This window comes from Oryctolagus cuniculus, chromosome 9, assembly GCF_051225735.1.
Source record: "Oryctolagus cuniculus isolate XC-2025 breed Fujian yellow rabbit chromosome 9, ASM5122573v1, whole genome shotgun sequence".
NCBI classification, from domain to species: domain Eukaryota; kingdom Metazoa; phylum Chordata; class Mammalia; order Lagomorpha; family Leporidae; genus Oryctolagus; species Oryctolagus cuniculus.
In genome coordinates, this window is record NC_142875.1 from 126,896,694 (window position 1) to 126,909,561 (window position 12,868).

Genomic DNA, 12,868 nt, shown 5'->3' on the forward strand with positions numbered 1-12,868 from the left:
TGACTTTTAAGTAAGGAACGAAATGAGTGCGCTAACCATGTGAGTGTGGGTAGCACTTCGAGTACCCTCCTCTGGAGATACCCCCAGCATAGGACCGCCGGGTCCTAGGGGAGATCTGCTCTCGACGTCCTGGGCGACCTCCACGCTGCTGCCCACCACGGACGCACTCACTTGTTTCTCTTCCCAGCAGCCTCACCAACACCTGTCCTCTCCTGGCTTGCTGACAAGTCAGTCTAACTGGTAAGGACTCACTGCAGCTTTGTTTGTTTTTCTTTTCTTTTCTTTTTTTTAATTTCAAATAAGAGACGCAGAGTTATAGATGGAGAGAGGGAAAAAGAGAAAGGTCTTCCACCCCACTGGCCACAACTGGGTTGATCTGAAGCCAGGAGCTTCTTCCAGGTCTCCCATGTGGGTGCAGGGGCCCAAGCACTTGGGCCATCTTCCACTGCTTTCCCAGGCCACAGCAGAGAGCTGGATCGGAAGAGGAGCAGCTGGGACTCGAACCAGTGCCCCTATGGGATACAGGCACTGTAGGCAGTGGATTAGCCCACTATACCACAGCACTGGCCCCTCACTGCAGCTTTGTTGTTCATTTCCCTGGTGATCAGTGATGTTAGGCAGCTTTTCATATACTTTTTGCTACATTTTCTTTGGAAAAGTGCCTCAATTTGGCCTCTTCTTTGGGCTATGTATTTGTATGAGTTCCTTGAATATTTTGGTTACTAATTCCGTACAAGTTCCAGTTGCATTTGTGACGTGCTCTGTAGGTTACAAAATCCTTCTGTTAAAAAATAAAACACACAACAGATAGCTGAGACAGTACTCTGTGTGACTCTGGTCATACCAGGGGACTTCACGTTTGCAGGAACATGGAATCAAAAGATAAAAATCTAAACTTCTCAACAAACTCCATCAACCTCAAGACACTTTCCTAATTGATAACATCAGTCATTACGAGCAGCACTACGGAGCTGAGGGTTCCGGGAACTTGACCATGACATAGCAGTTTTTTCATGTTATTAACTGAAGGAGAATGGGTTTGTCCTTTAGAGATTTTTAAATTAGCAACAAGGACCTTGGAAGGAGATGAGGGCGGGAAGGTGGCGCCTCAAGGATGTCCCACGGAAGCTGCCTTCACTGCGTGGAGGAGGACTCCTCGGGGAAACTTTCCCAGGCCTTTTCCTCGTAAAGCTTTGGCTTCTCCAAACACCGCCCGACCCAGCAGAAATGATTCTCTGGTCCTCCAGAAAGTCAACAGGTAAAATGTCTTGAATAGGGCCAGCGCCGTAGCACAGGAGGACACAGCTGCTTCCGCACCCACATGGGAGACCGGAGGAAGCTTCTGGTTCTGGGTGTTGGCCCGGCACAGCCCTGGCCGTTGTGGCCATCTGGATGGTGAACCAGTGGATGTAAGATCAACCGATCTCGTTCTAACTCTACCCCTGCCACTCCTTCTCAGTAACTCCCACTTTCAGATAAATCAATTTTAAAACCATGTCTTGAGCATCCTAAAACACTGTGGCATGACCTTTGCTCTTGACCAGTCTGCTTCCGTGTGGGCGGGGCCACGTCCACGTCTCACCAGCCACCTTTCTGACTGTGCTCTGTCTTGAGGATCATTCTGGAAAAGCAACACGTCATGTCCCACTTCAGTTCTAAGAAATCCAGAATCTTCATCCCGCTTGTTCAGCTCTTCTCCTGGAAGTCCTGTTTTTGTCTCGAGCGGATCCGGGTGTCCCTGTTTTGGCACCCACCAAGCAGACAGCTCCCCCCTTTAACTTTTCGGTCCGAATCGTGTCAGCTGGACAGCATGATGTTGGTTGTTCTTACTGTTGTTCACTGACACTTCTCTCCAAGTAGGGCTCACATAAGATGACTTTTTTTCCTAATTACTTCATGAGGATGGTGTGCTGCTGTTGACTTTGTCTTCAACAATTCTCATTCTTCGTTCTTCCTTTTTTCTTTTAAGATAGACAGATGGATAGAAAGATATATAGACAGACAGATGGATGGATAGATGGATAGACAGACAGATAGATAAATAGATTTGAAAGACCGATGTCTTCCATCTGCTGGTTCATGTCTCAAAGGGCTACAGAGGTTGGGGCTGAGCCAGGAACTCCATCCAGATCTCCCAAGCACTTGGGCCACCCACTGCTGCTTTCCCAGGCTCGTCAGCAGGGACTGGAACTGGTGCTCAGACAAGGAATGCTGACGTTGCAAGTGGTGGCCTAACCCACTGCACCACAATGCCGGCCCCATCTCATTCCTTCCTCATTTGTTGATTTCTTTGTGGCATTGTCCCCACAGACTGTAAAGCACGACTGACTTCACTCTTCTTCTACCCAGGATTTTCTACAAATTTGATGTTTGCTCTGGCTTTGATTTTTACAGAAATCATATTGCTCTTTTACAACCAATCCAGTGCCTCAAACTAGATCCTAATCAGGTATGTTCTCACAAGTTAGTATAAATTTGTCATCAATAAAATTGGGGGGTCTGCCATTATGGCTTAGTGGGTAAAGCTGGCACCTGCAGTGCCAGTGCCGGTTCAACCCCAGGCTGCTCCACTTATGACCCAGCTGCCTGCTAACATCCTGGGGAAGACACAAAAAATGGCTGAAGTGCTTGGGCCCCTGCACCTACGGGGGAGACCCGGAAGTAGCTACTGGCTCCTGGCTTCCTGCTGGCCCAGCACCGGCTGTTGCAGTCATTTGAGGAGTGAGCCAGTGAATCTAAGCTCTCCCTCTCTGTCTCTGCTCCACCACACCGCTGTAACCCCGCCTTTCAAATAAATAAAAACAAAAACAAAAACAAAAATGTTTGAATTCCACGCATTTTCATGAAGATTTTGAAGACCCCTGTATGGGCAGGATCAGAATGACAGTCACGGCTTAAAAAAGAAGCCAAATTTCTACTGAGAAGCACTACTGAGGTTGACAGGGAGGCTGGAAGCTAACACTGATTACAGCAGGCTGCAACCGGCACGTTTGGTGAGACAGATCCTTTCCTCCTGTGACTGCACTGTTATTCTAATCTGCAGCGCTCCCCGCCCCCTCTCAAGGCCCAGTCGGTGAGGCCTGAGAAAACACAGTCCTGGCTAAGGTCAGGGCACTGCCGGGTGCCGGGTGACGTCCGGAGGAAGCAATAAGATTCCGCAGAGAAAGGCAGAGTGGGTGGAGCAAGTGAAGTCCTAGGAAAGTTCTGCTTCTCCCATTGTTGTTTCTGAACTTCATGTTCTCGCTCTGGTACTTCCCTGCCACTTTTTTTTTTTTTCAGCACAGTTTGTATGAGAAAGAGAAATAAACAAGGAGCCAAAGGCGACGCTCTCCAAGGGGCCTGGGTGCAGCTCCCTTATGGGACTCCTCCCCAGTGACTCTCCTGGCCCCCCACGCAGCACTTCCAGTTGTGGGAGTGGAGACACGCAGCTTCACACACACCTGCCCCACAAAAGGGTCACTTCCATGAGTCACACGGCGGAACCCAAACCCTGTAAGCACCCACGCCCATGTCGGAGAACGCGGACTCCTGTCTCCCGTTCGACTCAGCATTTTAATTTATGCATCTCACATTTCGCTCTCACATTTCTTATTTGCAGGAGTCTGGAAAAAATAACAGAAATAATAATAATGATAATGGCAATGAAACACTCATTCTTAGCAAGTCCAAGTTCTTAGAACATCTGTTTTCTGGGGGTGTTGGAACAATAGGTCTGGGAAGTCACCCTCAAATGCCTACTAGGACAAAAAGTACACTTTAAAAAGTAGGCAGTGTTGGCCGGCGCTGTGGCTCACTTGGCTAATCCTCTACCTGTGGCGCCGGCACCCCAGGTTCTAGTTCCAGTCGGGCTGCCGGATTCTGTCCTGGTTGCTCCTCTTCCAGGCCAGCTCTCTGCTGTGGCCCGGGAGTGCAGTGGAGGATGGCCCAAGTGCTTGGGCCCTGCACCCCATGGGAGACCAGGAGGAAGCACCTGGCTCCTGGCTTTGGATTGGTGCTGTATGCTGGCCATAGTGGCCATTTGGGGGGTGAATCAATGGAAGGAAGACCTTTCTCTCTGTCTCTCTCTCACTGTCTAACTCTGCCTGTCAAAAAAAAAAAAAAAAAAAAGTACACAGTGTTCAGCCAGGTGTCAACAGTAAGAGAAAGTAAGAATTATGTCAATGCTGAACCCCTCTCTGACTCGAGATGGCATGACATCACACACAGGATGGCCAGTGCATTTCCAACGCCCATCTTACACCAGCACTGTGCTCAGGGCCCATCCATGTCAACAGACCATGGCCTCTGGGGTTTTCAATCACCTGGCACAGGTTGGATCAGCACACCTGCTGTAGGGTGGAAGAGGAAACTGAGGCTCACAGACATTAAGATCCTACTCCACGGCTAAGATACAGCTGAGAAGCAAGAAAACCTTCAAGGTCGGTGTAAGATACAGTTAAAAATAAGCTTACTTTGGTGCAAAAACATTAGAAATCTGTACACAGTTTTGTACAACATGGATTTTCATGAACTTCTGAAAGATCTTTCACATGCATGAATCTGAAGGTTTCGTATACAAAAAGAGACTTCTTTTTCAATTCCATTTTGCAAGGGTGTGTTGAAGCCCCTCATCCTGTTACTGCAGCTCCCACTGCACAGATGAACAGACTGGAGCTCAGCCAGAGGTCAGATCCTTTCCACACCAAGGCCAACAGAGGGACTGACTCGTTCCTGAGCTGCTCCACACTGGCTGGGACAGCAACACAGGACTCTAAGATACAACCCTGGAACGCAGTGAAATCAGTGCCATTTCACCAACAGGGTTTACATCACTGGGAGGCAAACCCTGGCCTCCCAGGCCTTAGATGAGTTCATGCATTCATGTGTTTGGGCTTTGTGCCAGAGCAACGGCAGAGCTGAATACAGGGGCCGTAAATGAGACCTCAGGGCCCACAAAGCCTCAACTACTGATCATGTGGCTCCTTACAGAAGAATCTGTCAGTGCCTGGTGTCCATCCCTTGCCCTGGGAGGTCTGGGCCTCTCTCTGGCTCAGCCATTCAGAAGGGGTGGGGGAACGCGTGTCCTACAGAGATGTAGGCCACAAACTGTGCCTGGAGGAGCCGGGGTCTCTGAGACAGCCCATGAACTGGGATTCAGAGAGACCCTGAGCAGGGTGCAGGGGAAGTGAAGCTTCTGGCTCTCAGGTGTGTTGCAGATGGGCTTCTGTTCTCAGGCCACGATCCTCTCCAGAGGTCAGGTTCTGGGCTGCTGCAGGCCCAGGCCTATGTGGTTATCCTCTTCCCAGGCTACAGCACAGGGCAATTTCTCGTTATAACAATTAAAGAAAATACATCTTGTATTATGAGTGCCTCTTTCTCTTAATCTCCCTCTCCCCCTCCCTCCCTGCCTCCCTCCCTCTCTCCCTCTCCCTCTCCCTCTCCCTCTCCCTCTCCCTCTCCCTCTCTCCCTCTCCCTCTCCCTCTCCCTCTCCCTCTCCCTCTCCCTCTCCCTCTCCCTCTCCCTCTCCCTCTCTCTCTCTCTCTCTCTCTCTCACCTCTCTAGCTGTATCTCTATCTCTCATTTGGATCTAGCTTAGGTGACAACAAAGAAACTTTAAAAAGTACACCCATGTTTTTGTGCTGTTTGGTACTTACACCGTATTTCGGTTCAAATCCTGGCTCTTCCTCTTAACAGCTCCTTGAGCTTAGCAAATCCACTCTCCCCAAGCCTCTGATGAGATACAAATGCTGAATTCCTGTGCTTTTGTTGGGTAACATTTTAGATTTTTTTTTTTATAACTTATTTATCTAAGAGGCAGGAAGAGATGGAGGGAGATCTCGCATTTACTTGGTTCACTCTCCAAATGCCTACAACAGCAGGAGTTGAGCCAGGCAGAAGCCTGGAGCCTGGAACTCCATCTGTGTCTAGGGTGATTGTCCCTCTGCTTTTAAATTGCTGGCATCAGCTGGAGAGGTTTGAACGCTGAGTCGCCATCCTTGAAACAAACCTCTGCAGTCAGTAGCCTTCACCAGAAGACACAGCCACTGCCGATACACCTGTGGGTACCTCGGCACAGGCAGAGGGCTGAACGCAGGGTGGAACTGTTCTACAGTTTCTCATAGAAGTACTGACCACTGAAAGTGCAAGGAAAGGAGAGAGAACAGACAAGCAGAGACTGGAATCATCGCATTACACTGCTCCTGTGTCTATAGACAGGGACGAGTAACCGCTCCACAGTGCTCTGTGAGAACAATGCTGGGGAGCAGGGGTATGACGGAAGCTGGCCAGAATCACAAGCCTAATCAGAAGAGCAGAGTCAGGGCTGGCGCTGTGGCACAGCAGGTAAAGCCACAGCCTACAGTGCACGCATCCCATATGGGCACAGGTTCGAGTCCCGGCTGCTCCACTTCTGATCCAGCTCTCTGCTATGGCCTGGGAAAGCAGTAGAAGATGGCCCAAATCCTTGGGCCCCTGCACCCATGTGGGAGATCTGCAAGAAGCTCCTGGCTCCTGGCTTTGGATCACCGCAGCTCCAGCCGTTGTGGCCAATTGGGGAGTGAACCAGCGGATGGAAGATCGATCTCTCTCTCTCTCTCTCTCTCTCCCTGCCTCTCCTCTCTGTGTAACTCTGACTTTCAAATAAATAAATAAATCTTAAAAAAAAAAAAAGGAGCATAGTGTCCCAGGTCTAGGCGGAGAAAAAAAATCATTAAAAAATTCTACACAAATATTTCCCTCAGCAATCATTCTCTGTGGTACCCATTGACAATGGCAGCGATAACAAGGACAATGACAGAGCAACAATAAAAAATAACAGGACAGCACACCAAACTTTTTTGTCTATTTTAAAAGTTTGGTGGTAAAATCCAATATTTATTTAAAAATAGCAGAGGCTTGCAGTGAACATGTGTCTCGTTTGTTCGCTCACTTGCATTCTTTCTGGCAGCCTCTCTTTCCCTGCCCATGGTCTCCTGCTGGGACACACCCCTCCCTCACGCTGTGGAGTCCCGCGTGTCTGCCTGTGCTAACTCCTGCCATGGAAGTCGGAGGAGGCTTCCCTGGCGACATCACTCATTTCAGGGCCTGGCAGTGACCAAAGGCAGCCACGTGCCCCGAGCTCACACTAAGCCAAAAGACCTCCTTCTTCCAGGAGGTGTACGTAGACAGAGTAACAGTGAGACTCCCCGCTGGCTCCCATTCCTGAGAATGGGCTCAGGGGGGTGTGCTCGTTCTTAGCCGCTCCGTCCCAACTGCCTGCTTCCCCACTGTCTTCCAACCCTCTACCCTTTCCCCACGTGACCCCAACTCTGCCTCAGCTGTTTGCTCCTAAGGAAAGAGGGCCAGGCACCAGCTGAGCACGTGACCAAGCACACACCTGGTGACTCAGCCAGCCCACTAGGCGGTACGTGAAGATACGGGCTCGACACCCCTGGCGACTCAGAGAACACTGCAAGCATGCCCGGAGCGGCAGAGCCCAGGACAGGCCACCAGGACTGTGGCATCCGTGAGACAGTCCGAGCCCAGAAACACAGCACGATGGGGGATGATAGCAAAGAACACGCTTTGCGGCCAGTTGGGGGTAGGAAGGTGAAATGTCGCCCCTCAACATAGAAATGACAAGGTCTTTCAATCCTCACTCAAAAATAATGTTCACGCCTTCACCCACGGGGGTCTTCTCAAGGACACGTGACCCTCCTCTTCCTCCTGCTGTGTGCTCACCCACCCGCCCTCTTCACGGGACTCAATGATGACATGAGCCGTAGGGGCTCCATGTTGCTTCTGGCTGAGTTTTGCAGCCCAGCTCAGCTCATCATCTGAACCCACAGACCCCAAGACCTTCCCACGAGCTTTATTTTCATGAACCCACTTGGAATGAGCTCATGTCCAATTTTATACCACGTCGTTCAAGAACACAAAGTTAGCACCTGAACTCAAACTGCATCTTCCATCTTCAACTTCTACTAAAAATGCATTAACACACACCACCAGCCCCATGTCACCTCACTGTTTCGGAGTGACACGCGTTAGCAATGAGATCAATGGGAAGACCCCAAGTCTGACCTGAAAAGGGACTCTCTCGACAGCCAGATTTCATTCTGTTTCACGGTCTTCCAGGAGAACAGCAGGAGCAGCAGCACGGTGGACGCCATCAGGGTGGTGGCCCCACATCGGTTCAGCCACGTGCAGAGCTTGCTCAGTCCGTGCACAAAAAGGATGCAGTAGCCCATGCTGGGAGACAGGATGGAAGAAACAGGGTTAGCTGGGTGTGGGTCAACTCTGAGCCCTCGACCCCATGGAACCTATGTGCCCATGAAGCTTGGCCTGAGTGGAGAAGGGAACACCACCTCCCCCATCTTGGTCAACACTTGTATGTCTGTTCTCTAACGCTCTACACTAGTGCACTTGCTCGTTCCTGGACGCCAGCACAGAGAACAGCAGGATCATCCTGACGAGCCGAGGGTGCCCTGAGTTTTAACAGCTCGGGAATCTTGAGACATCCCCGTGTACGTCCTTCAACCCTCAGTGGAGCCTCTGACTCATGCCACTCATGTCACTGTTACTACAGAGCTCTTAGCACCAAGTGCCCCAATGTGGAGTCTGTGCTGCAGCTGGTGCCACCACAGCTTTGCAAAGGGACAGTGTCTGAGGCTCCATTAGGCTCTGGGAGGGATGCCGGTCACCAAACGGCATCCATCTCTCTTTCAAGGGATGGCCTGCAGAGGGCTTCTCCCACTCTGACAATCTACACCCTTCTGCTTTGGAAGACCCATCTGCAGGCCAACTCCTGAGCCCATCCTGGACAGGCCGGACCGAGAGCATCCTCTGCTGACCCCGCCCAGCATCCCCAATAGCCACAGAGTCCACATGGTGTCTGAGCGGCACTTCCACACAGGGCTGTCGGCTGTCTAAACGGCTGATGTGGTGGACGGCATAGGACCCCTCACACCGTCTGCACCCACAGAGGTGTCCTGTCTGCTGGTGCCACTCATTGCTGCCGCGTGCACTACAGCTGGACACTGCTGCTTTCCGAAGATGACCACTACAGGCTCTCTTAATGATGTTGTCTGCATAATTAAACCCTACATTAGTCAGAAATGACTACCACCGGAAGCCCCAAATCAATACAGCCTGTGCACTTGTTCAATCATTTTTTCCTTCTTTCTGCTACGTGATTGGCAATATTGCAGGAAGTAAAAATACAATTAGAAATGAAATACAGGCCCCTCCCTCAGTGAACGCCAACTTAGTAAATCAGACTGTTTCTCCTTTATTTTTGTAAGACTGTATTTATTTATATGAGAGGTAGAGTCACAGAGAGAGAGAGACAGAGAGAGAGAGAAAGGTTCTCCATCCACTGCTTCACTCCCTACATGGCTGCAACAGCCAGGGCTGAGCTGATCTGAAGCCAGGAACTTCCTCTGGGTCTCCCACGTGGGTGCAGGGGCCAAGCACCTGGGCCATCCTCCACTTTCCCAGGCTACAAGCAGAGAGCTGGATTGAAAGAAGAGCAGCTGGGACGTGAACCGGTGCTCACATGGGATGCCGGCACTGCAGGCAAAGGCTTAGCCCATGATGCCACAGTGCCAGCCCCCAGGTTGTCCTTAAAAAGGAAATGTCTCCTCCCTTCCCTAAACATACATCACTGAACACCTATGCTTTGGTTTCAAGAGCAGAAAGACAGAAGAGAGGCATCTGAGTCGGACACCCTGAGAACAAAGTCAGAGACCTAATTCTGCCACCGAAGACCCTTAGATCCAGCTCCCTAAGGATATGGGACTCATTGTTCAGCCAAAGGGAGTCACCACCCTACTCACCACCAGGACAAACGACCTGAGCTAAGGAGGCCACTGTCCCAAGCACTGGATTCGAGAGCCGCAGGGGCGTTTCTGAGGCCTGGCATACTCCAGAACAAAATTCCTGGTGGAAAAAGCCCACAAACTCCACTTCTACAACTCCCACGTTCAGCCTTCAAAGCTCAGAGCTTCTCTACAGATATACAGTGGTACACACTAACATCACCGCTGTCTTTGGCCAGAGGGACCGCTCATGCTCTCATGAGCCCACTGCCACCCGTTCCTCCAGCCCCAGATGGAATGCAACCACCCACCACTGAACAGTCATTAAGGAGCCAGGAATGCTCTCCTGGCTACATTCTGTCATACCACACGTATTTCACAAGCAACTGACCACGTACCTACACCATCAAAGATATCGAACAGGGCCAGCATGGTGGCATAGTAGTTGTCACTGCCTGTGATGCTGGTTTGAGTCCTGGCTGCTCCACTTCCAATCCAGCTTCCTGCCAATAGGCCTGGGAAGGCAGCAGAAGATGTTCCAAGTCCTTGGCTTCAGCACTCACATGGGAGACCCAGAAGAAGCTCCTGGCTCCTGGCATCCGCCTGGCTCAGCCCTGGCCATTGTGACTATTTGGGGAGTGACCCAATAGATGGAAGATCTCTTTCCCTGTCTTTCCTGATGTGTGTCTGTAACTCTGCCTTTCAAATGAATAAGTAAATCTTTTAAGAAACAAGACATTGAGCCCCATGTGGACAAGTGGACCACACTCATCCTCATGGAACTCACATGAGCGGGATGCACATGAGGACATGTCACATGGAGAAAAACCATGCAGCGAAGGAGGTTGAGAGTCGGTGTGGGTGTTCAGAAGGCCTCACAGCAAAGGCCTGAGATGCGGGGCCCCGGCCATGCACACAGATCTGCCTCCAGTGACAGTGCCACACAACGTACGGGTTAAAGACGCGCTAAGCTGTATGACACATATCTACCTAGGTGTGCCAATCTCCTAGGCAGTATCACATTCTTAAAGACCTGACACAAACATCACAGCGATCCAGATGCTTCTCCATATGCGACTTCATCTTTAAACACTTCCCTGAATGCGTATCTCAACAGCTAGCATAGCACCTGGCTCTCTCCATCGCTGGGGGCTGGCGAGGCCTCGTTTTGTAAGTGGATCTGCAGGCTTTTCTGGCCTCTTGGACGATGACACCAGGGCAGCTTAGTCTGCTTAAGAAGACTCTGGGCTGCTGACAGAGACCTCCAGGTACAGCCCACAGGAACTCCATTAAACCAGCTGCCGCCACTCAAGAAAGCCAGAACCTATGGATGGTTTGAGGTCCATCCTAAAAAGCATTCTTCAAGCAAGCTTGGAAAGGAGCCCTGCAAAGAAAGAAAGGTGTCTCCCTCTGTCTCCCTCTCTCCCTCTCTCTCTCATACACCATCTCTCTAATGCCATCTCCAATTTTGAAAAGGATTTCATTCACAGCCTACTTAGCAGACAGCACTTAAATAACTAAGGACACTTGTATTTCTTTTACTTTTATGACACTCAAAGAGAATTTAACAAGAAATGAAAACAATGATTATCCTTTTTTATTAGAATAAAAGTATGCTAAACCCATGGCTTGGGAGCTTCCTTAGTGGTTGCCAATCATCTTATAGGTAACACAAATGTTCTCCCATGAAACTTGCCCAGACGGTTTTAGTTGAATAAACAACGATACTTCTCATTCCCACTTACATCAACCTGAAAAGGTAACAAATTTCTCTCCCTGGCGCAACCATTTTATGATGCTTGCTATGCCTTCATTTTCTATTTAATTATTTGCAACAAATAGTATCTTTTTGTTTTCAAGTAGAAATGAAATTCTACCTTTTGTCTGCAAACTCCAACAATTCACTAAAAATATTTATAAACCATAACCCAAGATAAACAACCTTATTTTATCCTTTTGAAGAATTCATGATTTTATAACCCAAGATAAGCAACCTTATTTTATCCTTTTGAAGAATTCATGATTTTAAAGAGTCCAGAGGAGGGGACGCCACTGTGGCATAGCGGGTAAAGCTGCCACCTGTAGTGACAGCATCCCACATGGGCGCGGTTTCGAGACCCGGCTGTTCCACTTTCAATCCAGCTCTCTGCTGTGGCCTGGGAAAACAGAAGATGGCCCAAGTCCTTGGGCCCCTGCACCAACATGGGAGACCCAGAAGAAGTTCCAGGCTCCTGACTTCAGAGTGGTCCAGCTCCAGTTACTACGGCCATATGGGGAGTGAACCAGCAGATAGAAGACTTCTCTCTCTCTCTGCCACTGCCTCTCTCTAACTCTTCCTTTCAAATAAATAGATAAATCTTATCTTAAAAAAAAAAAAAAAAAAAGAGTCCAGGGGCTGGCGCCATGGCTCGCTTGGTAATCTTCCACCTGCAGCACCGGCATCCCATATGGGCACCGGGTTCTGTCCCAGTTGCCCCTCTTCCAGGCCAGCTCTCTCCTGTGGCCCAGGAGTGCAGTGGAGGATGGCCCAAGTCCTTGGGTCCTGCACCCTATGGGAGACCAGGAGAAGCACCTGGCTCCTGGCTTCGGATCAGCACAGTGCCGGCCATAACGGCCATTTGGGGGGTGAACCAACGGAAGGAAGACCTTTCTGTCTCTCTCTCACGGTCTAACTCTACCTGTCAAATAAAAAAAAAAAAAAAAAAAAAAGAGGGTCCGGTCCAGAGGAAACCTAAATCTAGTAAGTTTCATTCAAAACTTGTGAATCCCTCACTGGCAAATTACGTGATGGCGAGTGGTGAGATCTTCCTCGCGGCTCCTGGATGCCGGCCTCCAACGGTTAAACAGTCAAACCCTGGACCACGGAGTGGAGAACAGGGGTCTGAGGGCAGCCCAGGCAGGAGCGGGAAGTCCACGCTGACCCCGGAAGCTGCAGACTTCTGCAGGCCAAGCCTCGTTAGTGTCCCCACTTCCACTCCGTAATTACTCATCACAAACATCCAATGGATGGGGAGATTTTCCAGAACACCGAGCACGTTTGAAAGTGAGAATTAATTCATATTCCACAAAGAGTCGCCAAAGTCGTGCCTGC

The 12,868-nt window shown here is 50.0% G+C and overlaps 1 protein-coding gene across 5 annotated transcripts in view; it reads right to left on the minus strand.

Annotated features, from left to right (window-relative positions):
- Nucleotides 1-12,868, minus strand: part of TMTC1 (transmembrane O-mannosyltransferase targeting cadherins 1) — a 256,056-nt gene that overhangs the window by 75,216 nt on the left and 167,972 nt on the right. For 3 of the 5 annotated variants that reach the window (XR_016213670.1, XM_070049600.2, XM_070049599.2), the window contains one exon: nt 8,042-8,209. Coding sequence is in view for 4 of the 5 variants with exons in the window: in XM_070049600.2 (XP_069905701.2) it covers nt 8,042-8,209 (168 nt within the window). In the remaining variant the exon portion in view is untranslated. Of the gene's footprint in view, nt 1-2,351; nt 3,603-8,041; nt 8,210-12,868 lie in introns of those variants that run through there. The other 2 variants (XM_089304800.1, XM_089304799.1) reach the window with 1 other exon arrangement.